Genomic DNA, 26,717 nt, shown 5'->3' with positions numbered 1-26,717 from the left:
GGTTACTTGATCTGAGGCCACTTCTTCATTCTCCTTCTGGCTCCACGTTCCTTCCTCCTGGCACGTATCTCGAGACATTCTTTCTGCCCCGTAGCCGAGATCTTCTAATTACGAACGATGCATTTGATGACCCTCTGTGCTTCCAATACCTCTTCAATGTTTCCAACCAATCTATAACCGGAAGGCATTTCTGCGTATGCTTTGAAGGGAGCGGTCCAAAACAATCTGCAACAGCAAAGGTGTCTAATCATGTATCTGTCAATTGCACGCCAAGGCTTCTCTAAAGCTGATCTGACTGTCACCAGATATATTAGATGTTCAGGTCTCATCATCATCTTAGTCTGTGGCCGGGTGGTGTAGTGGTAATCACCTGGTGCTTCCGAAGAGATTCCGAACAGAGGGGGGTCTGGTCCATTTCTATAACAAGGAATGAGTGGGTGAATCCCGCAACCATCACAATAGACCACAGCAGAGGATTGGGGGCATATAGAACATAGGCATTGAATCTGGGAGCTAGGAGTATACTACAGCAAAATTACATTCAGATACCTTTCGTTAGAGTTCTCTATATTGAGTACATTAAAGGAGGTTCTTGCAGATTTTGGGTATTTTTCCTATAGGACTGGTCTGCACTTCTACCTCAGTAATTAAACCCTCAAGAATCGGAATATATTAGTGGAAACACAGCTCTTACACCTCTCTATATAAAGATGGGACATAATATAAAGTATGGTTCCTATGTGTATAGCCAGCACGATTATCAAAGGACGGAGTGCGTCACTCAGCTATCTAGGGCGACACATGCGCACTATAATATGAACCTAATATAATCTCCGTCGCTTTCTGGCAAAGCCAACATCTCTATTTCCTTTCTTGTACTTGTTCTATTTGAGGTGGTGCTCTCACTCTCACTCACTCTCTCTCTGTGCACCATTGGTGGTACCCATCCTCGATACTCGGAATACACGTAATCGTGAGTTTCGAAACGGGTTGAAAAGCAATGGGTTTCGCTACCTATGGCTGATAGCAAACGGTAAGCCTATCGCCCAACTCGCTAAACCACCATACGAATAGTCCCTCAGCGGGCAGAATATGCCGCCCGGGGGATCGCACTGTCGACTCTACCTCGTCCTTCGCACTTTGGATATCTTTTACGAACAACTTTCCATTAACCACTCCCTTGACAACCATGATAGGACCGCATATCTCTTCATCCAGTCCGTAGTCCCAGCGGATCTGTCCACTAGACTCAACGTGACCGTCGGCATAGAACATCAACATGCCCAGACAAGGATGATGCGGCTGCGTCCGGTCCCTGCACACTTGTACCTTCGTCAGACCCCTTAGTGTGGCGTTGGTCTTGAACCATGGATAGCGGTCGTCGTCAGGATTGACTCCTGGAGGCCGTATAGCGTTACGCCATGGGAGCAGGACTGGGGCTTTGTCATCGCGCGGGCTGTCACAGGTGGCTCCACACACCTGGATACAGTCCTTCACCGGATCGAAACCATCGTGAAATATCCCGGAAATAGGACCATCAGTGTTCCGAACCAAAGGGATGTAATCACAGTCATCGGTATAACGGTCCGGATATACCGGACCGAAAGTGACGCTTCTTCCTAGAGAGGTTCGCAGCTAGTCGGTTAGTCACTGAAATGGAACCTGGGATGGAGTGGCACTTACCATCAAGGCATCGGTGAATATTTCCTTGGCCTCTCCTTGGGGCTGCCTCCAATTCCGAATCCAAGCCCCTTGGATATCTTCCTGATCATTTAGTGGAAAATAAAACCAATACGGACATGACTCCTTAACTGGCCAGTTGATAAAGTGTCGCACCGAATCCATGAATTCCCAAAATGCTTTGTTGCGGCCCGAGAAATTGTGGATCCCAAGTATGCGCCTGACACCACTAAAGACAACAAGAAGACCTTTCACTGGGGGACCAAGTTTCATATAGTGCAGTCCATTCAGATGCATCTGGGGAAGAGAGGCATTGTTCAGTTGATGGAGAGCGGGTGCAACTGGGGAGGTCCACGTCAACGTGTTTGCACGAGATCCTTTCTCGCGTTCAAAATCAATCCACTTTATCAGGGGACACTAACTGGGTCGTCAGCTGCTTTCCAAAATAATGAGGTTTAGGTTGCCTTACATCATATGCAATCAACAGTGTTGGATAGGAATGCTCCACGTCATATATCTCATACCATGGTGACTGATCTTGTGCTGGAGTTTCATCGTCGAGAAACTGAATCCCACGCACACCAATGTGGTCCTTGGAAATGATCACTTTGCGGATTCGTTGAGGGATCTGTATCTGAACCACATCAGTCCCTTCAGTTGCCTCGAGAGGTCTATCGCTGAGCCGTGACACGTAAGAATGATCCTGGCAAAGGATCCGCGACATCCACAAGTTATTGGTGACTTCGAGCTTCTTCTCCTGAGGCGCTTTCTTGTTCTGTCGGATATATTCAATGAGCCGGCGGGCCTCGCCCAGAACCGCTAAATACCAACATGGACCAACGAATCCCGCAATCCTGCGTTGTACCTCAGGGGGTAATTTACCAAAGAAAATTTGCCTGAAGGACTCTGGAATTAGCCTTGCGGCATACGGGGACGACAGACCCTCCAGGATCGTTCCAGGGTTCCCACATTCTGGATACATCATTAGCCAAAGTGGGTCTGTGGCCAGTGAGTAGTCTTTGATATCTTTCATGGAAGGCTTCTCAGACGGCTCGTAGCTGGCCATTAAAAGCTGATAACACCTTGTATGGATCCATAGCAATGGGGATGGATGAGTCTTGCAACATCCACACTCTATATCACAGTCTGATACAGTCTCTAGAGAGAGTTCCTTATCGTGAAGGTCTGCTATCCGGTTAGATGATACTGACCCAGAGTTCGTGAGGCCAAAGACTTACTGAAGATGCGTTCACGGGGAGTTGGGTGATCCACACATAGAGCGCAATACATCCGTGAGACATGAATTTTTTTCGACGTGGGCGTGCTTGTGTCAGACATCTTGACGTTGGCAAGGGGCATGCGATATCAAATGTCTAGTAGTCGTCCTTGATAGTTAAGATTTGGCTGACTAGTATTACCTATTTATATAACATACCAGCAGGTGAACGATAATACTACCGGGGCTGGCAGCTCCCAGTAACTCAATCGAGAGATTGATCTAAACGAAGAGCTTTTCGGAATCTACCCCTTCTGGAGGAGATGATCTCGGTCTCTTCATAGGTATTCACTATAGTCGGTGCCCAAGGCGTTAGAATATAGTATCAAATGCCCAGATGTCATGGCATTCGTCACTGCCGAATGGGAGGCATATTGGAGACTTGCGTAGTCATGTCTTCTAGCCGGTATGTTTACAAATGAGTGACCTGCAATGTTGCTCTGAGCCTCACTCTGAGCCTCGCTCTGATCTGCATGTCATGTACTCTCATACATTCTTTCCGAATAGGGGCATTTAGGCTATCTCCACTTATACTGCCAAGCAGCCTCGGAAGTTATTGATAGAAATTCTTCACTCAAGGACATCGCAACATCTACGTATTTGCCAGGGGAACATATGGACAATATTCGGTATTTAACAACATCTAGCTCCACTGCTGCCTATGCCAACAGCTTCAACAAGGCATCTCTTCTAACTCGACGACTGATTCAATGACAACAATCTCTAGAACGGAAAAAGAAACACGACAAATAGGACCATCCGTGTCCTTGGTCAACGCGCAATATTCGAATACCCCCACGATGCGAAGGGGAATTTGGGGCCCAAAGGTCATGGTTCTTCCTAGGGAGGTTCGGAGCTAACCGGTAAGTCATCGGAGCAAAAACAAGGAGGGATGATGGACATACCAGCAAGGTATGATTGGCTGCTGGTCCTTGGGGCAGCTTCAGCTTTCGAATCCAAGCACCCCGGATTTCTTCATTATCATTGAGAGGGAAGTACATCCACAGTTTACGAATTTTCTTTACACGTCGATCCGCCGAATCAACGAATTTTTTGAAGGCTTGGTTGGTACCCGAAAAAGCGTGGATACCGACAGTCTGACCGGCGGCAGAACAAACAAGAAGACCTTGGACGGGAGGATCGAGCGCCATGTAGTGTAGCCGATGTTCTTGACGATGGGAGACAAAGTTCCGTGCATGGAAGTCGGGCGAAGACGGGGAGGTCCATTTTATCGACGCCGATGATGTACCATTTCCGGAATCATTTCCGGTAGGTCGAACATCTCTCACAAAGAGGCCCTAAGAGGACGTCAGCCCTAGCCCCAACTACAGCCCTGGATCTTAAGCATACATCGAAGCTCACCCGAATCTTCAGTTGCGAGTCCTGCATGTCGAGAATCTCGTACCATGGCGACCCATTTCGTGTCGGGGTAGACCCATTGCCTAGAAATTGAACTCCACGCAGGCCGATATTATCTGTTGACAGGACAAGCTTGTGAAATCCTCTTGGCAGCTTCATATAAGATACGCACGAGTATGCTGTAGATTTCAGCGGACTATGGCTCAGGCGGGCCACGTAGGAATTGCCCCTGTATGTGAGTCTCGACATCCAGATGCCTCGGGAAAGGTCGATCTCAGGGTCTTGAATCCTACTGTCCCATCTCAGGTGCTCAATGAGCCGACGGCTCTCTCCGAATACTGTCAGGAACCAGCACGGTGCAATGAGCTCCGAAATCATGAGTAGAATCTCCAGTGGCAATCGCGCAAGTAATTTCTGACTGAAACAATTCTGGACGATGCGTGCACTATACTTGCTGAGAAGTCCTTCTAAGGTAGGCACAACATCGTTATGCTCCGGGTCGAGCGGCCGGTAAACAGGCCTCGTTGCCGCCGCAAATTTCTCAAGATCTTCCGCTGATGGCTTCTCGGATGGTTCGTAGGTGGCCTCCAAAATGCGATAGCAGGTCTGATGAAACCAAACCATCGGATATGGGGAGTAGTTGCACCTCCCGCATGGGGAGTGGCACTGTGGTACCACCAACCGGCTGTAGGTGAGATCTGTTTGTTCGGTTCGTGGTTAACAGCGGCCGAGGCCTGGCGGGTTGGCATTGGACGGTGGGACCCGCGAGACTCACCTAAGATGCATGCTCCGGCAATTGGGGGTTCTCTACATAGTAGACACGATGTTCGTGAAACATGAATATTTTCATTCTCGCCCATCTTGCCGAAAATATCTAACTACTTCTGTCGCTGCCTTTTATTCTCAACGTAGGACTCTCTCTCCGGGACGGTAGTGGATGAGAACTATCCTAAAGTACGGAGTAGAGTCAGCCATGTTTGTTTGTTGCTCTGGCGGGGAGGCGGCGGTTAAGAGGGAAACTTGGCCTTGGGGGGAGGCAGTGGATCAACAATAGGCCATCAAATCACTAACGTATCGACCACTTTCTAGGTGGAGGGTTATAAGCGCTCAGATTCCCATAATATTCACAGAGATCAAGTCCCTTCATGAACGGATCAGTGGCAGGACATCCCGCCAGGCAAGTATCCGATTGCGCACCGACCGCTAGGTAACTGTCTGGGACTTCTTTTCAATACAGACCCGCCTTGATGGCGTGTACTCCCTGCAAAGGTGGTATAGATCGTCAAAATCACAGACAAGCAAGAGAATAGGATGAACGAGTCGTGACTTGATCGCACCGACATTTCGTGCTGTCGACAATCTGGGCGAGCTTGGGAGGGACCACTGATTGGTGGCCGGGAGGCGGTCAAAAGGGGAGGAGGATGAGATCTGTCACATGATGGTGAGTAGTACTCTTGACTGCCCACAAATGTACACGGAAGGATTTATTGTCTAATGAAGTAGAAGAGAAACTAGATGGATGGGAATCGAATCTTAGCACAGGCTGCTGGGAATTCTTGGTCCATCTACTTTGAACCCATTCCATCTAACCAACTACCGGGTGCAGCGGAAAGAACAGTAGCCAGCTTCCATGGCGTTGGAATAGGCTTCGATCGGGTCTTGCCTGTGTACTAGAACCACCTTCCAGACCCCACAGTCATCAATGACAGGCACTCACCAATTGCAATTAGTGCAAAGGATACCACCAGTTAGATAGTACTAGTAGTCAGTGGAAGGGTTGAACCAGATCTCGTATCCAGATCTCGTATCCATGGCTCAACCATGGAACCTTCCGCCGACTGACGTCCCCGCGATTCCGGCCCAACCTCCGATCACCATTACCAGGAGGATGCTCATCTGAATGACATCTGATATTCATCTGATGAAAAGAAAAATATCATATTGTAGGAGATAAACTGATGGCCTTCTATGCCGCTGCCCGGCAACGCCCTCATCGCAGCATCCACGACCCGGAGGTGCGCCCGCTGCGTTTGGCCGTCCTCAAAGCCGCCGCCATCAACCTGCTCATCTTACAACTCCTTTTTCTCGGCTTGTTCTGCTATCTCTTCGGGTCTATCTTTCAACAAACCACCCATATCCATAATCTTAATGTCGTCTTCATCGACTACGATGGCGGGGCAATCGGTCGGGCTGTGCGCGCTGCCTACCAACAGCTACAAGGGCCCGGCTTTCCGACCCTCCGCGAACAATCCGCCCAGGCCTATCCCAATCCCGCGTCGATCGTCTCCAGCGTCTGCAACATTCACTACTGGGGGGGCTTGTATATCGTCCCGAACGCGTCGTCACGTCTGTCAGCTGCTCTCACCGGTATCGGGACCGCTTCCTATAACGCAAACGATGTGATGACCCTCGTCTGGAATGAGGCGCGTTACTCGACCGTCGTTGACTCGGCGATCCACTCCAACATCCTCGCTCTATCCGAAGCTGCCCGTATAGTCTACACCACCACAAACGGCCAATCCATCTTTCAAACCATGAATACTACTGACCAGGCTGCCATATCTGTTCTTGCTGACCCCTGGACCCTCTCCACTATCAACATCCAACCCACCACCCAAGGCTCCCGCCTTATTTACAACACCCTCGTCGTCATCCTCATCCTCATCCAAGAATTCTTCTACCTGGGCTACCTCAACGGTCTCTACCAGCAATTCCATCTTTACACCTCTGTCGCTGCACACCGCATTGCCATCATTCGTCAGCTCATCTCAGCCACATACACCTTCATCGGCTCGCTCTGCACGACCGGCGCAATCTGGGCATTCAGGTATGGCTGGCATGTCAACGGCGCCCAGTTCATGATCACCTGGATGGCGTTGTGGCTGTTCGCCCATCTGAATTTCCTCGTCCTCGATGTGTTTACCATCTGGTTAGCACCACCATTTGTTCCCATGGCGCTTATCTCGTGGGTGGTGCTCAATGTCTCCTCAATTCTGTTGCCATTTGAGCTGTCTCCTGGTTTCTATAAGTGGGGATATGCCCTTCCCGCGCATGCTGTCTTCCAGGTCATGGTGGATATCTGGTCCGGTGGATGTAATCCCCAGCTGGATTACGCGTTGCCAGTACTATTTGCGTATGAAATTGTCGGGATGTCGCTTAGTACGTTGGGTGTGTATCGGCGGGCGCATTACGCCGTGCTGGCGGAGGAGGCGAAGAAAGAATCGCAGGAGCGCTTAGCTGAGGCAGAGGAAGCCGACAAGGAAACCCCCGGTCCCAATGGAGAAGCGGGACCAGCTGGGGACGCAGAGACAGAAGCAGGAGAGCCAGCAGAGACAGAGCCAGAGAGATTCGGAGAGCGCATCAGGCAGGAAATGTCTCGACTGGAGAGAGTGCACACCAGTCGGCAGAACACGGGGCCATCGTTTGATCTCCCATATACTGAGTAGTACCACCAAAGACCTATCGTCTGACTCTATGGCAATATAAGGATCAATCTGCAGCACAGCTACTGACTCCCACACAACAAAGTAAACCCCTACTCAAACAACCCATTCCACCACCCCCTCACCCCTACCACATCCTCAACCTCACCCTCAACCACACTCTCATACTCATCAATCTCCCTCTTCAACCCATTTACCCCCAAATCCGCCCTCCCCGGCCTCACATACCTCGTCCCTTTAACCACCTTCCACCCCGCCCACGCAACCACAAACCCCGCAAGCATCGTATAATCCAAAAAGAAAGTCTTCACATCCCACTGCCCCTGTAGAAAAACCTCAAACCCAATAACCAGCGTCATCACCACGGTCCCCACCAGGGCAAACCACCCCGCATACGGTTGCCAATGGCCCTTATACGGCAACGTATCGCGAGAAATACCCTGACGACGCAGCGCAGCGTAGAAGTGTAGGTATGTGATGCACGTGCCGATGTAGTTTAGGAGATAGGAAGAGACGATGATCCCGACCAGCCAGTTCAATACGGTGGAGGAGTTGGTGTTTACTTGGAGGAAGGCGAGGAGGCAGAATGAGAGGGTACAGCTACGGCGTTGTAGGGGAGGCCGTGGCGGTTGCATTTGGTGAAGAGGGTTGGGGCGCGGCCTTCGAGGGACATGCCGTGGAGGGTGCGTGAGGCGGAGAAGACGAGGTTGTTTCCTGTGGAGAATACGGAGGTCATGATTAGGGCGTTGGTGATGGAGGGGAGGATGGGGATGGTGAAGTGGGTCATGGAGATTATGTAGGGGGAGCTGGTAGAGCATATCTGAGTTAGGTGGTAGTATAGGTAGAGATGGATGGTGAGGGCTCACGCAGCTCCAGTTCCACTTCCTAGATTGGCGGCAAGTATAGGATCGTTGTAGGGGATGAGAATGCCGATGGACAACGCTCCCAGGATGAAGAAGGTTACTAGGCGCCACGGGTACGATGCGTACGCCTTGCGCATTACGCGTCGTGGTCGTGCGGCTTCGGCGGCCGCCATGGAGATGTATTCGGGTCCGACCATACTATTGCGGTGGTGAGATTGAGGAAGAAGGTAGGTTAGGTGGTCTTACGTGAATGAACCCTGTATCATGCATGCTAGAACGCCGCAGAAGCGTCCGGTTCCACCGGGTACAATGTAGGATACGAATGCTCCCTTGTTGCATGTCGGTAGCCAGACCTATGCTTCAAGTGAAGGGGGCTCACGTACCGGATCATGCCAGTATCGGAAGCCATATACATCGTGCCGTGGGTTGCCTCCGACCATGGTAATGAAAGTATACAGCAAAAGTCCAACCATGAGGAAGATCTTGAAGAATGACAGGTAGAACTCTGATACTCCGAAGAAGCGAACAGTGAACATGTTCAATAATCTGACATTGCATGAGTGAGGTTAGAGCTTTTGAAGTGGGAGCGCGTACGTATAAAGCACCAACATAATCACCACCACAGCAGCTACAGGCACACGATCCGTCCAATACGTGAGAAGGATGTTGATGGCGACGATCTCGTACGGAATGCCGAATGCTGGCAGACGTTAGCTTATCTACTCTCTGGGAAGGCGAATCACCAACCCATGGTAAAGAAGAAGTTCCATCCCATAGCAAAGCTAAGGGCATCATCTACCCAGTGACCGGCGAGGCGGATAAATGGTGAAGGGATTGGCAAATAGCAGACCATCTCCGCTGGACGTGTCAGTGTGGCCATGTCCAACGGGGAAGCACGAAAAAGACGGCTCACCAAAACACTGATTGACAGCGAGGATGATAGGCGTGTATGCAAGAAATCCTATCAAGAGACCTGCAGGGCCGGCTTTAGGTAACATGGCTCCCATTTGGACGAAGAGCGCTACGGACAGTCAGTCGCTGGTTTCTCTATGATACCGGCATGCTGAGGTGGAACATACATGTTCCAATAGCTCCCCCGACCGCAAAGAGTTGAACCTCTTTCCCGCCCAGCTTGCGGTGCAGATGCTGTGATCCTGCCGTGATATTCGGGCTTCCCGAGGATGAAGCATGGTCGCTGGCGTCGGCCACGCCAGGGTCGGGATGACAGAGCTTGCTATCCATGATTAACAGCTGCGCGTGCCCATCCCTAACTACGAGCATCACCTTTTATTTAAGCGCAAGCACACGTGCATACCACAATTGAAACTTGAGATGCCCCCACGTTTCTGCATCAGAAGCGCCGTGTTGGGGCTGCGGGCGGGGTTCGGCCTATGAGAGGAGTGTATCCACTGAGATGCAGATAATCTGGTGCGATCAGCCTGGACTGCTATCAGAGCGAGGTATTGGGCAGCCGGCGATCGTGTAGCCTGATCTTGGCTGATAATGGTAGAGGAAAAGCAAAGCGGCGTTTATTTCCGGAATATGTCCTCTAGAATTCTAGAGTATTTCGGGACGAGCTTAATTTAGCCATCAACCACCAGATGTACGCTGACACAGCATATGTCGCGTAAATGATCGAGCTGGAAATGAAGAATTGGCAGAACCTTAAATGGCACGAGACAGGAAGAGAATGATTACGTGGATCGTTAGAATAAACCAAGAATTGTATCATCTCTTCTATCAGATATCTATATAAATCCCACCAGCCAGCTGGTGATACATTGGCGCTTAAACTGCGAAAAACGAAACCGACCCAAGAGTATGCCGAGAACACTAGTCACTCTCGAGCCTATAAGCATCTATTCCAAGAAAGGTAGTCCAACCCAGTCGGACTCCTTGTCCGACGGCTCCTCAGCCGTACATCGGTCACATCCACAGACGAACCGGAACAGACCCTGCAGGTGATCTCGACGGGATTTGAGGTCAACGCGTTTGCTCAGGTCGAAATAGGATATGCAGCACTCTTCACCCGCGGCAATGTCCTTCGAGGCAGTAAATACCATGCGTCCGTGATGGTCTGGTTTATGGATAATCTTGAACGGTCATGTTAGCATGTACTCAGACGGAGACTCCGGGTCACTTACATTAGGACCGCACGAATGGTTGGCGATCGCTGCTCGAGGATATACAGCCGCACCAAACTGATCTCCCCGATCGACCGGGGGCTCTGGAACAGGATATTCGCCCGTCTCTCGCGGATACAAGCCAAAGGAGTTGGCCTCCTCTCGGCAGATCAGAGCCACGATGTCATCCACACTCAGGTCGTGTGGCAGAATCGGACTACTGCGAAGGTACTTCTTGACCAACGCCGTCCATGATCGCACCTGGGCGTGTGACCAGCTCTCTATCGAGCCACAGAAGGACTGGATGGCCTCCCAGCCACCCTTGAAGTTCCGATTCGGTTCGTTGCTGATTTCAAGCAGCTGCTGTCGCTCCAGATGTCGTGTGGCGAGGACGCGGACAATCAGCCACATCATGCCAAAGTCGTATTCGCCCCATTTTGCGCGGATGGGAGAGGCGTATCGCTGCAGCCAGGTGCACTCGAATTCATGGCGTACATGATCAGCTTCCTGGCAGGTTGCATTGCACCAGACTACATCTGCGAGACAGCGATTGGAACATGAAATTCGTCCCGAACCGTGTTGCGTCTGACGACTACAGGTTGGATTGCTGCACAGAAGACTATCGCTACTGGCCGGATCATCGACGACAGGAATGAGCGCATAGGGCACGTCAATCATCAGCAGCTCGCCCTGGCGGATGGGTTGCGAGGCACGCAGCTGGCGGCCTTTAATCGGCACCACGCCCTGTTCTAGATGAGGGTGTACCCACGGAACTGACGCTGAAGGCAATTTATTAGGGACATTGAGATGTTCTGCCGTTGCGAGCAGCCGTTTTTCGACTGTTATTGTTGTTGTTGCTGCTGGTAAACTCATGATGGGGCGCTGCTTAGGGTCAGGTCACTGAAATTCGGATTCGGAGACCTGGTGGTGAGCTGGTTATTTCGGCACCGCCATTTTACGTACCCCCAATTTTCTTTCCTTTTCCTCTCAATTTTTTCTGCAGTTCGTCAGCAATGCTCTTATCTCCATTATCCGATTCGGGTCCACTCGGATCTTCGTCTGAATGGTCAATCGGTTTGCCATCATGGTGAAGGAGCCAATGATGATGGCTGTGGCATGGAACCACAAAGCTCAGTGGATACTGCGGATCTTTTCATGGCAAAGCCTGGAACGGAGGCAGTCAGAGCCATCGAATGCTGCAGCTGCAGACGGCAATTAATAGTCAGTCATGATACGCTGTGGGATGTGCAATCTTTCTTATGCATGACACCATTGAATAGATACCCTGATGGCTTTGAACATGAACAGGCAGAGTGAGGCTGCCTGAGCTGAAGTCATTTTGGGATCGGGATAGGGCAAAGGTCGAGATGATGGTCCATCCGCACTAGAGCTTCTCATCGATAACCTGCTTGATATATGCCCGATATACGAAGAATGACAATGATATTGACACCTGGTAAAGTGACTTGCCGACAATCAACTTTTCTGTTGATTTTCTGGCTTTTCCTTTTCATTATTGCGGGAGGCAATGCTGCCTCAGGCAGTGCCCACAAGGTCATTGTGCTTTCTCTGATTGGCTGGAACGTCACTTCCCAGTTGGGAAATTCTGGATGAGTAATATGCAGAGACTAAACCTTTTTTGGAGTAGCTCAGCACATGATTACTTGTGTATTCCTGAGGCAGAACTACAGAAGTCAAGGAGAGACAGCACAACAAATCAAATGCAATTCCTAGATACAGTCTTCAAATACTACCTCACTACTTCCATTGCACTATCCTAGTCATCAATCTTCCAACTATCTCTTCAGAAAATCCACGTCGCACGTATGTAGAGGCAAACTGGGTTCGCAGCAGTCAGTCCATCTCGATAAATTCCTTCAGCTCCATGCCCTCCTCCTCGAAGCACCTTCCGGCCCGTAGCTCCCAGAAGTGGGCGTCGTGGCACTCGTGCTCGCAATACTGCCAGCAGAGATACTTGGAACTCCTGGGATCGTACCATCGCGGAAGTCTGAACCGATCAATCACATGGACGAGGTACGTGTAGCTACGGTGGGGAAAAGGTGGCCGGAAATCAGACTCGCGCAACCCGTACATGCAGAGATTCTTCGTCAGAGCCCCATACAGTATGGCGCTGCATTCAAACGAGCACCCTCTCTCCCCGCTCAAGTAGTCGTTTTGGACGCCATAGACGTGGCTCATCAATTCCCAAATGGCTTTGACTCGGCGGGCGTTGATTTCATCTAAGGAACGGTCAGCAGTGGACTTTGAAGTCTACCGACTCAAGATGCACTCACCCACAATCGGTTTGGGAATCGGAAGACCCAGCGGAGGCATGTCTTCTTTTCCTTCCTTGATCAGGGTCAAGCTCGCCGCCTTGAACACACCTGGCATTCGGAAAAAGACCCCAACCCACAGCCAGAGCAGGGCCTCGCGGTACCTGTCCTCGGGCACTTGAGGGTCAAGCTTGGCGATCCACGGCCGTGCCGCGAATCGGACCGCATCTCCAACATCGTAATAGTCCGCAACGACGCAGACCTTCGCCAGCATCTCCAAGTCGACTTTCTCCGGAAGCTCATGATGAAGGCAGTGGATGATCATGAGAACATAGAGTAGCGCTTCTTCGTCCCAATATTCTGCTGATACTCGCACTGTTCCTTCTCTTTGAAATTGGATACCTTCTTCCATGCCGCAGGTGAGAAGGGCCCTAAAGTACGTGGAAGCGGCCATCAGATGCTTGGCCGACGCCTGGAAGCAAACCACGGCCTCGGCACCAGTCTCGGTGCCAGTCTCGGTGCCAGTCTCGGTGCCAGCCTCGTCCTCTTCGCCCAGGAGCAGCTTTTGCCACGCTTGTCTGGCACTCCTGCGTGCTGCTCGTTCCACTTCCGTCAGCAGTGAGCTTGGGAGTATGTCGACCGGTGGCCCGCCGATTCCCCAGATGCCACTCTCCCGTTCACTTGCCGCCTCTTTGTCGTCCTCATCTTCATCCCCGAGTGGAGAGATCGTGAGCTTCTTGTACTTCTCCTCCAAGATTCCGGCATCTATAGCCATTGCCATCCAACGCTGCAACAGCTCCTTACTCACGACTTCAGAGTTGTCCTTGTGCGGTCGTCCTTCTTCACAGGGGACGAAGACAGGATTGGCAAATTTCAGAGCAATGATGATCTCTCCTTCTGGATCCAGTATGTAGTCTGGTGACTCCATCTTTCAACGTTTTCCCCTCGATTCTTGGACTGATCTGACGGACTGATCCAGGTAGGATGGTGAGTTAAACAGTCGCGTTGTATAGGAAAAGTGAGATGAGAAAATGTGAGATGAGAGAAACACTCCAGCGTGGAGCTGAAAGGTAGTAGAATCCATGGCCAGTTCGGTGATTCACTGTCATGCTCCGCGCTGGTGCTGTTCTGTGCCTCATTGGACGATCAGAGGTTGACTTGACCGAGAGACCCGCATCAAAACGAGCATTTTGAGATTCTGTGCACCCAGCGCACTGGTTCAGGCACCGGTAACACACGGAGGATGGAGGAGGAAAGAAAATGAAATTGAGAAGAAAACGGGGGAACAGGCTTTTATATGGCAGACGGGTGCACCAGTCCCGTGACTGGTGATCGGTGATCGCTGTGCAATTCCATGGATGTTCAGCGTGAATCCGGCTCTCTTTCAATATTATCCTGCACTCACTACGCCAGTCACACATAATATCAGCGAATGGCCGCCGCTGCCACTAGAGCTTCACAGGCAGAACTCTGGGTTGACGCATCCGCAGCAGTGAAAGGCCCTGACCAGACCGCACCAAGCTGATTCCCATCGCCCCGATCAATTTGCCAGATGCTGTTGGCATTCTGCTGTAGAAACTGCTTTATCCCATCGTTGGGACTAGCCTGGTATAGGATTTGAAGATTCCGCATCAAGATTCCTTTAAACTGTAGCGCATCGCCGGTGCAGTTCGGATCGCAGGATTCCTTGAGCACCCCGTCGGAGTCACTCAATGCCTGTATAGCTGCATCGGCAATCTGCTGCGCTGTGGTAATATACGACGCGTTGGAGACCAGCAGCGATAACTCGACCAGTCCCCCAAGAATCACGCCCTGATTGTAGCTCCACACGGTGCCGTTGTTATTCTGACATGTCGTCAGGTCTAGGCCGTCGTTGATGGTATTTTGACTATTTATTAGCCCGCTGTTCTCGAACCAATTCCATTCTTTTAGTGCCCAGTCACGGTAGTAAGACGCGTTGTGGGTATCCCGTCTCCCTAGGTGAGCAGCGACGCTCAGGAACAGCTCATTCTCGATTGCCCCGTTGGCTGTATGAATTTTGTCCCACCAGATACCTCCGCACGTAGGATCCCACCCGGTTGTCATATCATCAAAGATGCCAACTGCAGTGTCAAGGTATCGCCGATCGTGAGTTAGATCGTAGGCCTGGATCCATGCCAACGCCCACCACCCCTCGTCATCGTAATAATTATTGAGAAACCCAGCACCCTGTTCGGCTTCAGTTGCGGGTAACTGACGCCTGTAGAGTGACGGTGGTTGGCGAGTGCCATGGGAAAGACTAGACTTTGGCGCTTGGATGAATGTGTTGTTGAACGTTGCTGCGCTCGAGTTGAGCATCGAAGGATCCAGAGCTGTCAGATCGCCCAGCACGGTCAGGCAAATGGCACTATTCCACCAGCCGGTCGTATCCCACAGCCCTGTAGTGTGATTGTACCATTTCTGCAGAGTTGTGACAGCAGACTCGGCATTTGCCAGGTATGGTGTGGTGGAGGTAAAGGCTACTTGAGCGGGTGATGAGATGACGGTGGAGGCAATAGCCAGAAAGGTATAGGCCTTTGAGGTGATCATGATCGGAATATGAAAGGTGTTGAAGGAAACAATGTCCGGAGCTATCTTTATATATCGTGGGTGCTCCTGGCGCCGATCCTGATGTCATGTGGAATGCTCACGAGGCTCCTGAAACACAGGAATCCACCCTGATGGCTGGGAAGGTCGGAATGATAGATGTTCATCGCCAACATATAGCGTAGTTGTTTTTATATAGTATCAATGCTAGCCCTGATGGTACAGGATGTCTGATTCAAGCAAAATGCAGGTGTGTAGCGAAGTGTAAGTAAACTGGACATTTCACTTTAGTCGCAGTATTAATAGTATATATAAATGGCTACGATCAGCGTAGCAAAGTGAGATTAACAATCGAAAGTAATTGACCGATTGGGTTCTATGGATATATATCGATGTAAAGGATTTCTGTAGCTGCACTTAAATACGCTGTCATCTCGAGAAATATCAGCAGATATAATCGCAGTGACCCTGAAACCCAGAAGTCACTTCATGCTTCAATACTCCCATACCTGCGAAAGTTGAGCTCTCATTGTCATCAACCAAAAAATATAGTAGAATTGAATCTAGCCAAATTATGTCTCGCAGTTCACCGAACCAGCAATCTCACAAGGAAATAAGTGGATTGCAATAGAGCAGTTTATACGTTCAAAGTGATGGCTCTTTCCATACCAGACAGACGAGGTTGATGGTCCATTTCCAAAGGTGAATCATATTCGGAACCTTCCGTGTTCATACACCTGAACGGCCAATAGCCGTCCAACCTCTACTGCCAGTCAGGATTCTTCATTCTTATGGTGTGTGAATTGTTTGACATGTCACTATTGCCAGTGTGTCGCCTGGTTACACATGGCTCATGCAGCTAGGCCATGGTTAAGACCTCGACACTCCAGGCTGCTGCCTGTGCGGCCTGAAAGCCATGCAGATGTGTATCTTCCGTGCCGTAACTCTTTGTCCTCTTCTCTCTTTGTCCGGACTCCCCTTCCCGCGGCATAAATACCCAGCCCACCTCACCCCCAGACATTCAGTTGTTTCCTATCATCATCCCAACACCTACTTCTAAAACCGCTGTCATGGGTAACAGAAGAAAAATGCCTGGCTCGCCACCCCGCTTTGAGCGCACTCTCGCGGACCTGGAGGATTGGGCCAATAAAACTGCCATCGAGGTAATTTCCGTGTCCTCCTAACCTGTCGATTTGGATCCTTTGTCTTACCCAAATCTGTTCCCTCTCTTCCATCAAAAAATAATGGAAATAATCCAACCCCAATAGCATATGAGGAAGAAAAAAAAGATTCTATGGTGCCATGCTGACCGGTTATGACAGGATTGCAAAGTCGATGCATGCCTTGATAGGTTTCTCGTGCGCGTTCACCGGCTCAATCATTCCATCATTTCTCAGCTGGACTGGAACCGAGATAATGACCGCCGGGACTACGGGGATATTGGTCCCAAGAAGCCGCCAACGCCATTAAGATGGAAGAAGAAGGGTGCCGAGGAGCTGCTGGAAATCGCCTCTGAACTCCGGGACAACCTGAATCGTCTTGTTCCGGGCTATGTGGAGGAAAACACCGATGTTCTTGCCAACGAGAAAGTGCTTCGACGGTTGCATAGACGATATAGGGCTGTGCAAACCAAGATGTCCGAAGACGAGGAAGACGAGGACAAGGAAGATGAGCACGAGGATAACAAGGAGCAAACCTTTCAGAAGAACTTTATTGATGATGAGGACTATGAGGAATCGGAGGCTATGGAGACAGATGATATGGAGACAGACGATACCGACGCAGAAAGTACCGATGCAGCAGGGACTGATGGAGGAGAGAGCGATGAAGAAGAGACCGATGGAGAGACCGGTGCAGAAGAGATTGATGCAGAAGGCACGGAAACTAAGGATAGACCGGAAGAGAAACTCAAAGGAGACGTTCGTGAGACAAAAGGTCGTCCAATAACCCGCGCTCGATTCATCGACCGACTCCTAGACACCTTGAGTGCGACACGTCTGGCAGCAGCAGGAGGGAAAAGTACCGGAGCTTCCTCCCTAGCGACTGGCGCCTTCACGCAGGCTTGTCAGCAGTTGAGAGAAGCGATCGACAGCGAAACCTCATCTGCCTCCTTTGCATGCGGAGGGAGGATCCCAATCACGAGCCCCATCGGCTCCGAGCAATCTGCAGCTGGACCTACTTCGCCCCGTGTGCAGATGGTACACTGGGGTGCCGAGCACGACTCCACCGCACACAGATTCACGCTGCCGGTGCCAAGTGAGGCCAGTGGCTCTTCATTCCGTGGCGTGCAAGGGCTTGTTGATGCTTGTCAACCTGCCAGCTTTGGTAGGGGTGGGCAGGACATCCTTGACCCTGAATACCGTCGGGCAGGCAAGCTCGAACCCGACCAATTTCTGACGAGCTTCCACCCAGCCGATTTTGGCATTATCGAGCTCATCGAGCAGATCCTTCTCCCGGGTATCAGTAGCCATACTGAAAATTGCCTGCAGTTCCGCAAGCTGAAGGCTGAGTTGTACAAATTGAATGTCCGTTCTGCACCATGCTCCTCCTACTGTTCCCCATGCGCTGACTGAATCCACTGCAGGTATATTCGGGGCCCTCTGGGCATTTCCGGAAACACGTCGACACGCCACGATCGGAGCATCAGATTGGCTCACTCGTGGTTTGCCTGCCGTGCCAGTTCGCGGGAGGCAACCTGACTGTGCAGCATCACGGGCAGGAGACCAACTTTGATTGGAGCCGGCAGAGCAGCTCGAGTATCCAGTGGGCGGCCTTCTACTCGGATTGCGAGCATGAGATCGAGACCGTTAGCTCGGGCCATCGGATCACTCTCACATACAATCTGTATGTACGGGAGATGCCCGGTGCCATACTCGCGCCCATCCGTCCTGTTCTGGATCCACAGACGCTTCCACTTTATGGATTGATCAAAAGTCTCCTCACCACCCCTGGCTTCCTAAAAGACGGTATGATGCCCCCCTATTAATCAGTCCCCTTGCACGTGCAATGTACTAACTTTGGCTGTCCATGTCAGGCGGCGTGTTGGGGGTCTTCTGCTCCCATGCCTATCCCCATTCCTCGGAGCTAGCCGAGCTGCAACTCCCGCGTGCCTTGAAGGGCGCCGATCTTGTTGTCTATGCAGTTTTTGAAGCACTTGGTATCCCGGTCCGCATCCTCCCGGTCCTGGGACGCTATGGCGTCTATGTCGGTAATGATGAACCCCGGTTGATGGACTCTGAGGAAGACTCAGTCACAGGGGCCTCAAGCTCCGATTCTGAGAGTGAATATGGGTATCGGTCCCGGAGAAGCCATCGTCGTTCTGTTCCACAAAAATACCTGAAGAAGGGCAAAGAGGGACCCCTCAGCTACAGGGAGATGTACCCCTGGAAGGCCAGCAGTGCACTTGACGTCGACCAGCACTGGAGACGGCTGTTGTTGACCCGCGAAGTGGTGGAAATGACCGAAGCCTTCTCGCTGGGAGACAAGCACCAGCTGCCAAAGAAGCCGAACAGCCTCTACGAGGCCGGGGCTGCCTATGTGGCTCCGCGGTTCCCAAGCTACTTTACGGATGAGCGCGGAGAGGATGAGGATGAGAAGAAGGTAAGTCGCATTTCAAGGAGTGTCTTTGTGAACATGGAAAACTGACCTTTTTCACTTGCCAGGTGGTCAACGATCTCTGGCCGTCATACCACCTCCCCGGCATTATCTGGCTCACCGGGCCCAAGCATGAGGAGATGGCATTTTCTCACATTTCTTATGGCAATCAAGCTAGCATCGGCACTCATTATTCCTGTGCAGCGATCTTGGCCGTCATTCCGCCTTTTAGTCAACGCGGCCAAAGCATGCAGATGGAGTAGGTTAGTGGGATTTTGCGAAAGCCTTCTGATAAATCGAGACTGCGGGAAGGAGGTGCTATTCTCTTTAGGTTTTTCTTTTCGTAACTAGTGATAATAAATTGAACGCTTCCACAGTACCTTACCTCGTAAGCTTGGTATTTCTATCTTGGTTGCTTCTCCATTCAGCTTCATATTGCGCAGCATGATACTACTGTTGCATAATGTTCATCTGTACGTGGAGAAAACCTATCATGGTGGTCTATACTACCATCTCAGCAATACGATCATTCCAAACATAGGATATTGACACAACGCTATCAGTAAACGTGACTCTAGGTATACCACGTCGGCTCCGGCACCTCATCCAACAGAGCATACCTCCCCAGCTCACGATTCTTATACGCCACCGGATCATGCAGCGTATGCGTGCGAATATCACGCCAGAAGCGATCCAATCCCACCTTCACAGCCGTGGCCCTAGCACCAGTCACCTCAAAGATCCCCGACGTCACCCGCAGCCCAACATCCGTAGTAACCACCTTGACACTGGCGATCCACTCGGCCACCTCACCCCGTTGTCTGGCCGTCAACCCAGGCCGGTTGTCCGAGTGTTCTCGATACAGCGAGGAGATCTCCTCTCCGGCCCGATCCGCTAGTGCTTCTGCCGCGCGGAGATGCGCGAAGAAGTTCCCGTATCGCTCGAGAATGTAGAACTCCTCCGTCGCGGAGGGTTTGTTGTCCCCGCCAAAGGGCCATGGGCGGGTCGTGCTCACGGTGTATTGTGATGCGAAGGATAGGGCGCCTTGTGCGATGCCGAGGTAGAAGTTGCTGAAGACGAGTTGGATTCTGCCCGAATAATCAGTATCACAGCCTTCAATGAATGAATAGAAAGGGATGGAGGAAAGGGGAAGGGGGAAAGTCATACGTCGGCAACAACAAACTCGCAAACGGCACCCCCAGAACCTCCTCGCGCGGCCTCTTCGACACCTCATCCCACCCCAATGCATCTCTCCACGGTGCTCGCACGTTCTCGATCTTGACTCCTCCGGACTCGGTCAGTCGCAGTCCGATGTTATTCCAGTTATGGGCGAATTTGATCCCCTCCTGACGGGTCTCGACCAGCGCGAAGATGTGTTCGCCTGTTCCGTCGAGGACACCTTCTAGGACGGTGAGGTCGGAGACGACACCGCCGGTGTTGAAGAACTTGGCTCCGTTGAAGATGATGTCTTCTCCGTCCGAGGTGATGGTGAGATCGCTGTCGCGCGGGTTGACGGCTCCGCCGACGAAGTAGTTGTTGGTGAGGATCCATTGGTGGATGCGGTCGGCTTGGGAGGGCGTGCCGACGATGTTGGCCGTTGTAGACCAGAGGAGGTGGTAGCCTAGGAGCATGCCGATTGATCTATTCCATTCTTTGTTAGTGGTTTTGGTTGCTGGATGTGGTGGCAGGGGAGGTATACCCATCGCCTTTGGCTACCTCGCGAATGGCCTTGTATCCCACGCTCCAGGGCTGTTCGCCTCCGCCGTACTTCTTAGGACCAAGGAGCTTTAACAGTCCCGAGTGTTTTAGCAGTGCGACCTCCGCCCGCGGGGACTTGTTCTCTTGCTCGCGCTGCGCGGCGTCCTGGCTGAGCACGGCGGATACTTCGCGCGCTCGGGCGAGCCAGGCCTCCGCGGTGTCGGGTAATGAGGCCCATTGGGACTTGTAGGCATCGTAGACGGCGGGGTCGGTGGCTGGGATGTCAGATTGGGTCATGATGGTGGTTGTGGTATCTTAGTGTGGTAGAAGGAGGGGTGTGATGAGTTGCTGCGGACATGCTGGCGCTGGCTATTTATTACTTGCTGATTGTGAGTAGTGTGTAGTGTTGATGGACTCAAAAAGTAGTCAAAGATGTGTGATTGCGCTGGAAGTTTGTAAATGACGCGCAACAATCACGCCATCTGCGGGTGTGAGCACATTGCATGCTAGAAGATCGACAAAGGGACAATAGTGGATGTGTTTGTAGTACAGAGTAGTGAGTGGATGGGAGATGTCGTTATCCCGCCGAGAATGGCACAACCAGCGAGCGCAATTACGGGGTGGGCTTGGACCATAAGCTTATCTTGTGCACAGCAATAATTGCAGTAGATTAATCCCAGATATATACTACCTCCACTTAAGCCTAATACTATTTCCTGATCGACAACATACCCACACCCACCACATTGTTGTCTCTATCCCCATCTACTCCACATCTCCTCCCTTCTTACTCTTCGCAAAATACCTCCCCGTCTCCCCCAACGGCAACTCCAACAGACTATTATCCTTCAAAAACAAATGAAACACAATATACCACCCTACCATCCCCGCCACAAAACAAGCTGCCCCGCCAGTCTTGCGCAATGCCCTCGCCGATTCCGCATGTCCATCCGCATCAGCAAAGTAGCTCGCCGCCACAGTCAAAAACCCCAAATCCACAAAGAAGAACACCGCAATATTCGCCAGATTGATGGGTAACGAGGCGATCAGGAACGTGAATACGAACACCGTCCATAAGATCATGAAGAATCCGAGCGCGTTGTTGTACTGTGCTGTGTCGGATCCGTAGGCTTGGGCGATGCCAAATGCGGGTGTCAGGATTGCGCCGTAACCGGCGTAGAAGAGACCTACTCCACATTAGCTAGGATAGAAGGGAAGTTGTCTATGAGGAAGATGTACCGAAGGCACTAAATACCGTGTATGCGAAGCCATTCCCCACGGAAAGTTCCCATTGTGCGGTGATGACGAGTCCAAAGGCGGCGATGAAGAAGAAGTTGCCCACGTAGACGTTGGTTATGGTCACGCCGCGCCATTCCATCAGACTGAGGGAGAGGGTGGTTAGGGTCGTGCCGAAGGCGCCGAGAGCTAGTGCTGACTATAGATCAGTTGTATGCGTTAGCGGATCAGTGTAAGTTATGATGAGGGCGATGACTTACGCCTGCTCCGAGAGACTTTGGTGCTGCTGGCACAGCGGCTGTAGTGACAGATGCTTGTCGCTCAATGTCGAATGCATCTGTGATATTCTTGCTCCCTGCAGAATTGGTAGACATTGTGCGGTGATGTGTGGTGTTGCTAGTTGTGCTGATTGACGACCGGCCATTCTATGTATGGGCTATCCCCAGATTATGTTATCTTATAAACGTCCAGACCTCATTTTGGGTGCATCACGCCATCAGAACACCGAGTGGTGAGCAGAGATTGACTCCAGAGTGGGCGGGATCTCTCCGGGATATGCGCAGGATCTGCTGAAAATCGGGCACTACAGAATTATTCAAACCCACGAAACAGGGCAGAAGCCAAGCTTTGAATCTTATTAGAGTGTAATTGGGGCTACTGGCTATACTACTCGTGGTCGACGATCATATGATGGCCTCATCTCGCCGCCGATGAGGTGCTTGGCTGATTTTTGGTCCAGCCCACACACTTAGTAGCTCCGATCAATCCAGTCTCCCCAAGACTCGCCCAGCACCGTGGTCTTGTCAACCGCAGCAGAGATGGAGGACTCATACTCGCGATCAGAAGTGTCCGATCCCGCCCCAGAGTTGTTGTATTCATAATACAGCGGCGTCGCACCGTCTGCCATGGTCGTCCACCCCTTAGGGTTGATGATGTCCGACAACACCGAGTTCTGGTAGATGACTCGTGCCAGCACACGCCAAGGACGGCCCAGATAGACTTCCTCCGTGAGGGAGACACCTGAGGCGGCTTTAATGTTGCAGTTGTCGATGGCGTACCAGCCGGAGTCGGAGGACGTTTCGCGCGATGAGGCCGTGATGGCACCGGCACCGTTGGAGACAATGTCACATTCACCAAACCACACCGAAGCATCGCCGAAGATGTAGTCGACCGCGCCTGCACGAGTCAGTTAATTCCTGACTTGCAAGATTAGGGGAAATACTAACCCTCGATCATGCAGTTGGAGTAGTACTGGGTGCCCGCCTTGACATACAGCGTATCCTGGTATCCGCTGAACTGACAGCCATAGAAGCCCAGCTGATCTGCGTTTCCGACAAGGCTACCAAGCTATAAGCTACTACTCTTTGGCTGTGAGGAAAGCCGGATACTTACGCCACCGCTTGTGATCCCTTGCCATATCCATTCTCCACGTTGATATTATACATACTGAACCCATCTGAGACCACGTTGACAGTGGCACTCTTGTCGAGAGAGCCGGCATCCGACGATGAGATAGTGTGGGTGATGGTCACCACATTATCCTTGTAGGTGCTGGTGTCGGTAGTCTCACCGTACAGGGTCAGATTCCCGGCATAGTCGATGGTGAGCTGTTCCTTATACGTGCCGCTGGCAACGTAAATGCAAGCGGAGGATGTGGACGACCCCAGGGCATCAAGCGCATCGCCGATGGTGGAATAGGTGCCGTCTGAACCGACCGTCAGACACCCTGACGGAGCACTGGTCCGACTCTCTCTCTTCTTGATGTGCTCTGTCGGAGCTCCGACCGCGGTAGCTGTCAGGGCGGCCAGGGCGCTCAGAAGATAGGAAGTATACATGATGATTTGTTGCTATGAGATCCTCTGAACTAGGATAAGGAAGATACCCTAGCAAGGCGTCAAGAAAGGAAGGAATCGACAGGCACGCCAAGCGACTATATAGCCTTCCGAGCACATGTCAACAAGGCTGTCAGTTCATGGCATGGCATCTCCAGATGTTCCTTATCGTCCTAAAGGCCCCTGGCAACTAGAGCCAAACGGTGGCCCAGCGCCAAGAGACACCATTGCCGGAGAATTTACTCCACACTTCCATGAATAACCATCCTCCCTGCGCGGGAAGGCCGCCATGGCGTTTCACATAAGCTGCATAAGCACCCTTCGCCTGCAGGAACGCGCCGTTAACTCCGACGGTACTCCGTGCAGAATAGAGGGATTGGCCGCGTGCCATCGGGAAGCTACCAGACAGGTTCAGCCCTGAGCAAGGGGGGGGGGGAGGAAGCGACCCTCGCAATTTATCCGGATCGGCACTTCCAAGACGTCAGCTGGCTGGTTTGCCTCCTGTAACGGTCGAGTGTCGCATGTTAGTGGGCGGAATTTCATCGCAACTCGCAGGAATCAGTCGGCAGTTCGGCATAAGAATTAATAGCGTCGTCGTGCTCACAGTTCGTATCGAGGACCCTGCCAGCTGTCACAGGCCAATTAGCCGACATTCAACAGCGCCATGAGGTAGATGGTCAGGGTGCGGCGGTTGCTCCGTCACTAAATTAAGCGTCCGGCTCGTTTCACACTGACCCCCAGCCGAGATGACAGGGTCTGTCTCGGGATCCCACAATACTCATGGATGCATGTCTGCAATTAAATGCTACTTCCGTATGGAATCCACTTCCGCATGCCTCCGGGCAGGATGCGAGTTGTATATAGCGAAGGCATCGCCAGCCTAATCACCAGCTTAAGGAGTGCGATTATCCGAAGTCATTGGCATAAAGACTGTTCACAATGGCGCTATATCGTAACCTTTTCCTGTTAGCCACCCTTGGACTAAGCAATGCTGCTCCCTCCAAGGTCCAACGCTCTCCTGATGCTTCGCTCCACGCTCGCGCCGTATGCACCCCAACCGCTGGAGGCGCTTCCTCCACCGACGACGTGCCCGCCATCACTGAGGCCCTGAGCTCGTGCGGAAATGGGGGCACTATCGTCTTTCCTGAGGGTAGCACCTACTACCTAAACAGTGTCCTGGACTTGGGCAGCTGCAGTGATTGCGACATCCAGGTGGAAGGTCTTCTAAAGTTCGCCAGCAATACCGATTACTGGAGCGGTCGCACCGCCATGATCAGTGTTTCCGATGTGGATGGCCTGAAACTGCGCTCATTGACTGGGTCTGGTGTCATTGATGGCAATGGCCAGGATGCGTATGTGGCCGCACCTCTCTAGCAGCAAACCTTCCCTGTTCATTTGGCTGACCGTTTCCATCCAGGTGGGATCTCTTTGCAGAAGACAGCAGCTACTCGCGCCCAACTCTCTTGTATATCACCGGAGGCAGCAATATTGAAGTCTCCGGGCTGCGTCAGAAGAACCCGCCGAACGTGTTCAACTCAGTCAAGGGTGGCGCCACCAACGTCGTCTTTTCTAACCTGAAGATGGATGCAAACTCCAAGTCGGACAACCCGCCCAAGAACACCGATGGGTTCGACATTGGCGAGAGTACCTATGTGACTATCACCGAAGTCACCGTCGTCAACGATGATGACTGTGTCGCCTTCAAGCCGAGCTCCAACTACGTGACAGTGGACACCATCAGCTGCACCGGCTCCCATGGTATCTCTGTGGGATCGCTGGGCAAGTCAAGCGACGACTCGGTCAAGAACATCTACGTCACGGGCGCAACCATGATCAACTCCACCAAAGCGGCCGGTATCAAGACTTATCCGAGTGGAGGCGATCACGGCGTCTCCACAGTCAGCAACGTGACCTTTACCGATTTCACCGTGGAGAATTCCGACTATGCCTTCCAAATCCAAAGCTGCTATGGCGAGGACGATGACTACTGCAAGGAGAACCCGGGCAACGCCAAACTGACTGACATTGTTGTGTCCAGCTTCACTGGCACGACTAGTGACAAGTACGACCCAGTTGTGGCCAACATTGATTGCGGTGCGGATGGAACGTGTGGCATCTCCATCAGTGGGTTCGACGTCAAGGCGCCGTCGGGCAAGTCTGAAGTGTTGTGTGCGAACACCCCGTCTGACTTGGCCGTCACTTGCACTTCGGGGGCTTCTGGTTAAATAACTTAAGCCGAAGATGATGTTTGTATCACTGGCGGTTGTTGACCTTCATCGGATATAATTGAGTATGGTAGTGTACATAGCAAAATGCGATGAAATTTCTGGTGAAGCTGCAGCCATTAACATGAAAACGTGATAGTTCCATCGTCCCTGACGGCCTTGTAGATCGAAAGTTATTATGATGAGCAACGTGGTGCAAGAGGAAATACTTGGAGGATGCCTTCAGAAGGTATTCATTCATTCAGGCTTCACCCAGGATGGACTCAAACACACTCACCGTCATACTTAATAAGTGGCACCACCGCTGATTTGTCGGTCATCCCGTCCTCCTCCCCAATTCTCCGCAATTAGTTGCATTCTGCATCGTCGTTGGAGTAAAACCGGACCCTTCGGCCAGTGCTGCTTGTCCATCCCCACGATTTGGACGCGGGGAGCCTGTCATGAGGATTCACCCATCGCACCATCCGGCATAACACATATCCGCTGATCCTTCCTCCGCCAATCGGCCATCTACTTAGTCTCCAACACATCTGTACCGGCTCGGAGGTCG

The 26,717-nt window shown here is 51.7% G+C and overlaps 10 protein-coding genes across 10 annotated transcripts; 3 read left to right on the top strand and 7 right to left on the bottom strand.

Moving 5' to 3' along the window:
• Nucleotides 1–1,014: 1,014 nt before the first annotated feature.
• ASPBRDRAFT_59125 (uncharacterized protein) lies at nt 1,015–5,175 on the bottom strand (the record flags this gene model as incomplete). The annotated part of the gene is made up of 6 exons (XM_067628001.1): nt 1,015–1,635; nt 1,684–1,811; nt 2,508–2,534; nt 3,969–4,254; nt 4,319–5,013; nt 5,091–5,175. The coding sequence occupies 6 exons, from the start codon at nt 5,173–5,175 to the stop codon at nt 1,015–1,017; spliced, it is 1,842 nt and encodes a 613-aa protein (XP_067474371.1).
• Nucleotides 5,176–6,109: 934 nt separating this feature from the next.
• On the top strand, nt 6,110–8,148 carry ASPBRDRAFT_162074 (SNG1 family protein). The gene has a single exon (XM_067619498.1). It carries the CDS (start codon nt 6,274–6,276, stop codon nt 7,759–7,761), a length of 1,488 nt encoding a protein of 495 aa, XP_067474370.1. The 5' UTR covers nt 6,110–6,273; the 3' UTR covers nt 7,762–8,148.
• Nucleotides 7,851–11,617, bottom strand: ASPBRDRAFT_59122 (uncharacterized protein; the record flags this gene model as incomplete). Its single annotated transcript, XM_067628000.1, has 12 exons — nt 7,851–8,358; nt 8,430–8,564; nt 8,625–8,819; nt 8,868–8,950; nt 9,005–9,167; nt 9,216–9,321; nt 9,369–9,479; nt 9,535–9,642; nt 9,701–9,892; nt 9,937–10,010; nt 10,566–10,714; nt 10,766–11,617. The coding sequence occupies 12 exons, from the start codon at nt 11,615–11,617 to the stop codon at nt 7,851–7,853; spliced, it is 2,676 nt and encodes an 891-aa protein (XP_067474369.1).
• A 981-nt stretch (nt 11,618–12,598) lies between these two features.
• Nucleotides 12,599–13,945, bottom strand: ASPBRDRAFT_136577 (uncharacterized protein; the record flags this gene model as incomplete). The annotated part of the gene is made up of 2 exons (XM_067618806.1): nt 12,599–12,984; nt 13,039–13,945. The coding sequence occupies 2 exons, from the start codon at nt 13,943–13,945 to the stop codon at nt 12,599–12,601; spliced, it is 1,293 nt and encodes a 430-aa protein (XP_067474368.1).
• Nucleotides 13,946–14,442: 497 nt separating this feature from the next.
• Nucleotides 14,443–15,585, bottom strand: ASPBRDRAFT_136113 (putative glycosyl hydrolase; the record flags this gene model as incomplete). The annotated part of the gene is made up of 1 exon (XM_067618766.1): nt 14,443–15,585. One exon carries the CDS (start codon nt 15,583–15,585, stop codon nt 14,443–14,445), a length of 1,143 nt encoding a protein of 380 aa, XP_067474367.1.
• A 1,056-nt stretch (nt 15,586–16,641) lies between these two features.
• Nucleotides 16,642–19,439, top strand: ASPBRDRAFT_78662 (2OG-Fe(II) oxygenase; the record flags this gene model as incomplete). Its single annotated transcript, XM_067629422.1, has 5 exons — nt 16,642–16,745; nt 16,905–18,107; nt 18,167–18,548; nt 18,617–19,182; nt 19,245–19,439. Exons 1-5 carry the CDS (start codon nt 16,653–16,655, stop codon nt 19,437–19,439), a joined length of 2,439 nt encoding a protein of 812 aa, XP_067474366.1. The 5' UTR covers nt 16,642–16,652.
• Nucleotides 19,440–19,750: 311 nt separating this feature from the next.
• Nucleotides 19,751–21,171, bottom strand: ASPBRDRAFT_59118 (thermophilic desulfurizing enzyme family protein; the record flags this gene model as incomplete). The annotated part of the gene is made up of 3 exons (XM_067627999.1): nt 19,751–20,264; nt 20,344–20,817; nt 20,876–21,171. The coding sequence occupies 3 exons, from the start codon at nt 21,169–21,171 to the stop codon at nt 19,751–19,753; spliced, it is 1,284 nt and encodes a 427-aa protein (XP_067474365.1).
• A 380-nt stretch (nt 21,172–21,551) lies between these two features.
• ASPBRDRAFT_187108 (uncharacterized protein) lies at nt 21,552–22,303 on the bottom strand. The gene is made up of 2 exons (XM_067620086.1): nt 22,114–22,303; nt 21,552–22,064 (listed from the first exon to the last, which is right to left on the bottom strand). The coding sequence occupies exons 1-2, from the start codon at nt 22,250–22,252 to the stop codon at nt 21,640–21,642; spliced, it is 564 nt and encodes a 187-aa protein (XP_067474364.1). The 5' UTR covers nt 22,253–22,303; the 3' UTR covers nt 21,552–21,639.
• A 555-nt stretch (nt 22,304–22,858) lies between these two features.
• pmeA (putative pectin methylesterase) lies at nt 22,859–23,945 on the bottom strand (the record flags this gene model as incomplete). The annotated part of the gene is made up of 3 exons (XM_067623234.1): nt 22,859–23,286; nt 23,337–23,449; nt 23,503–23,945. 3 exons carry the CDS (start codon nt 23,943–23,945, stop codon nt 22,859–22,861), a joined length of 984 nt encoding a protein of 327 aa, XP_067474363.1.
• Nucleotides 23,946–24,763: 818 nt separating this feature from the next.
• Nucleotides 24,764–26,550, top strand: ASPBRDRAFT_48141 (putative extracellular exo-polygalacturonase). Its single transcript, XM_067626028.1, has 3 exons — nt 24,764–25,294; nt 25,360–26,325; nt 26,445–26,550. The coding sequence occupies exons 1-2, from the start codon at nt 24,882–24,884 to the stop codon at nt 26,165–26,167; spliced, it is 1,221 nt and encodes a 406-aa protein (XP_067474362.1). The 5' UTR covers nt 24,764–24,881; the 3' UTR covers nt 26,168–26,325; nt 26,445–26,550.
• The last annotated feature ends 167 nt before the right edge of the window (nt 26,551–26,717 follow it).

This window comes from Aspergillus brasiliensis (assembly GCF_001889945.1).
Source record: "Aspergillus brasiliensis CBS 101740 unplaced genomic scaffold ASPBRscaffold_17, whole genome shotgun sequence".
NCBI classification, from domain to species: domain Eukaryota; kingdom Fungi; phylum Ascomycota; class Eurotiomycetes; order Eurotiales; family Aspergillaceae; genus Aspergillus; species Aspergillus brasiliensis.
The sequence above is the reverse complement of the archived record's forward strand: the minus strand, read 5'-3'. Positions and strand labels throughout refer to the sequence as shown.

Coding starts and splice junctions, on each gene's coding strand:
- ASPBRDRAFT_187108 (XM_067620086.1), bottom strand. CDS start 22,252: ATGGAATGGCGCGGCGTGACCATAACCAACGTCTACGTGGGCAACTTC. Junction 22,065..22,113: donor CACGGTATTTAGTGCCTTCG/GTACATCTTCCT, acceptor GCTAATGTGGAG/TAGGTCTCTTCTACGCCGGT.
- ASPBRDRAFT_162074 (XM_067619498.1), top strand. CDS start 6,274: ATGGCCTTCTATGCCGCTGCCCGGCAACGCCCTCATCGCAGCATCCAC.
- ASPBRDRAFT_48141 (XM_067626028.1), top strand. CDS start 24,882: ATGGCGCTATATCGTAACCTTTTCCTGTTAGCCACCCTTGGACTAAGC. Junction 25,295..25,359: donor GATGGCAATGGCCAGGATGC/GTATGTGGCCGC, acceptor GTTTCCATCCAG/GTGGGATCTCTTTGCAGAAG.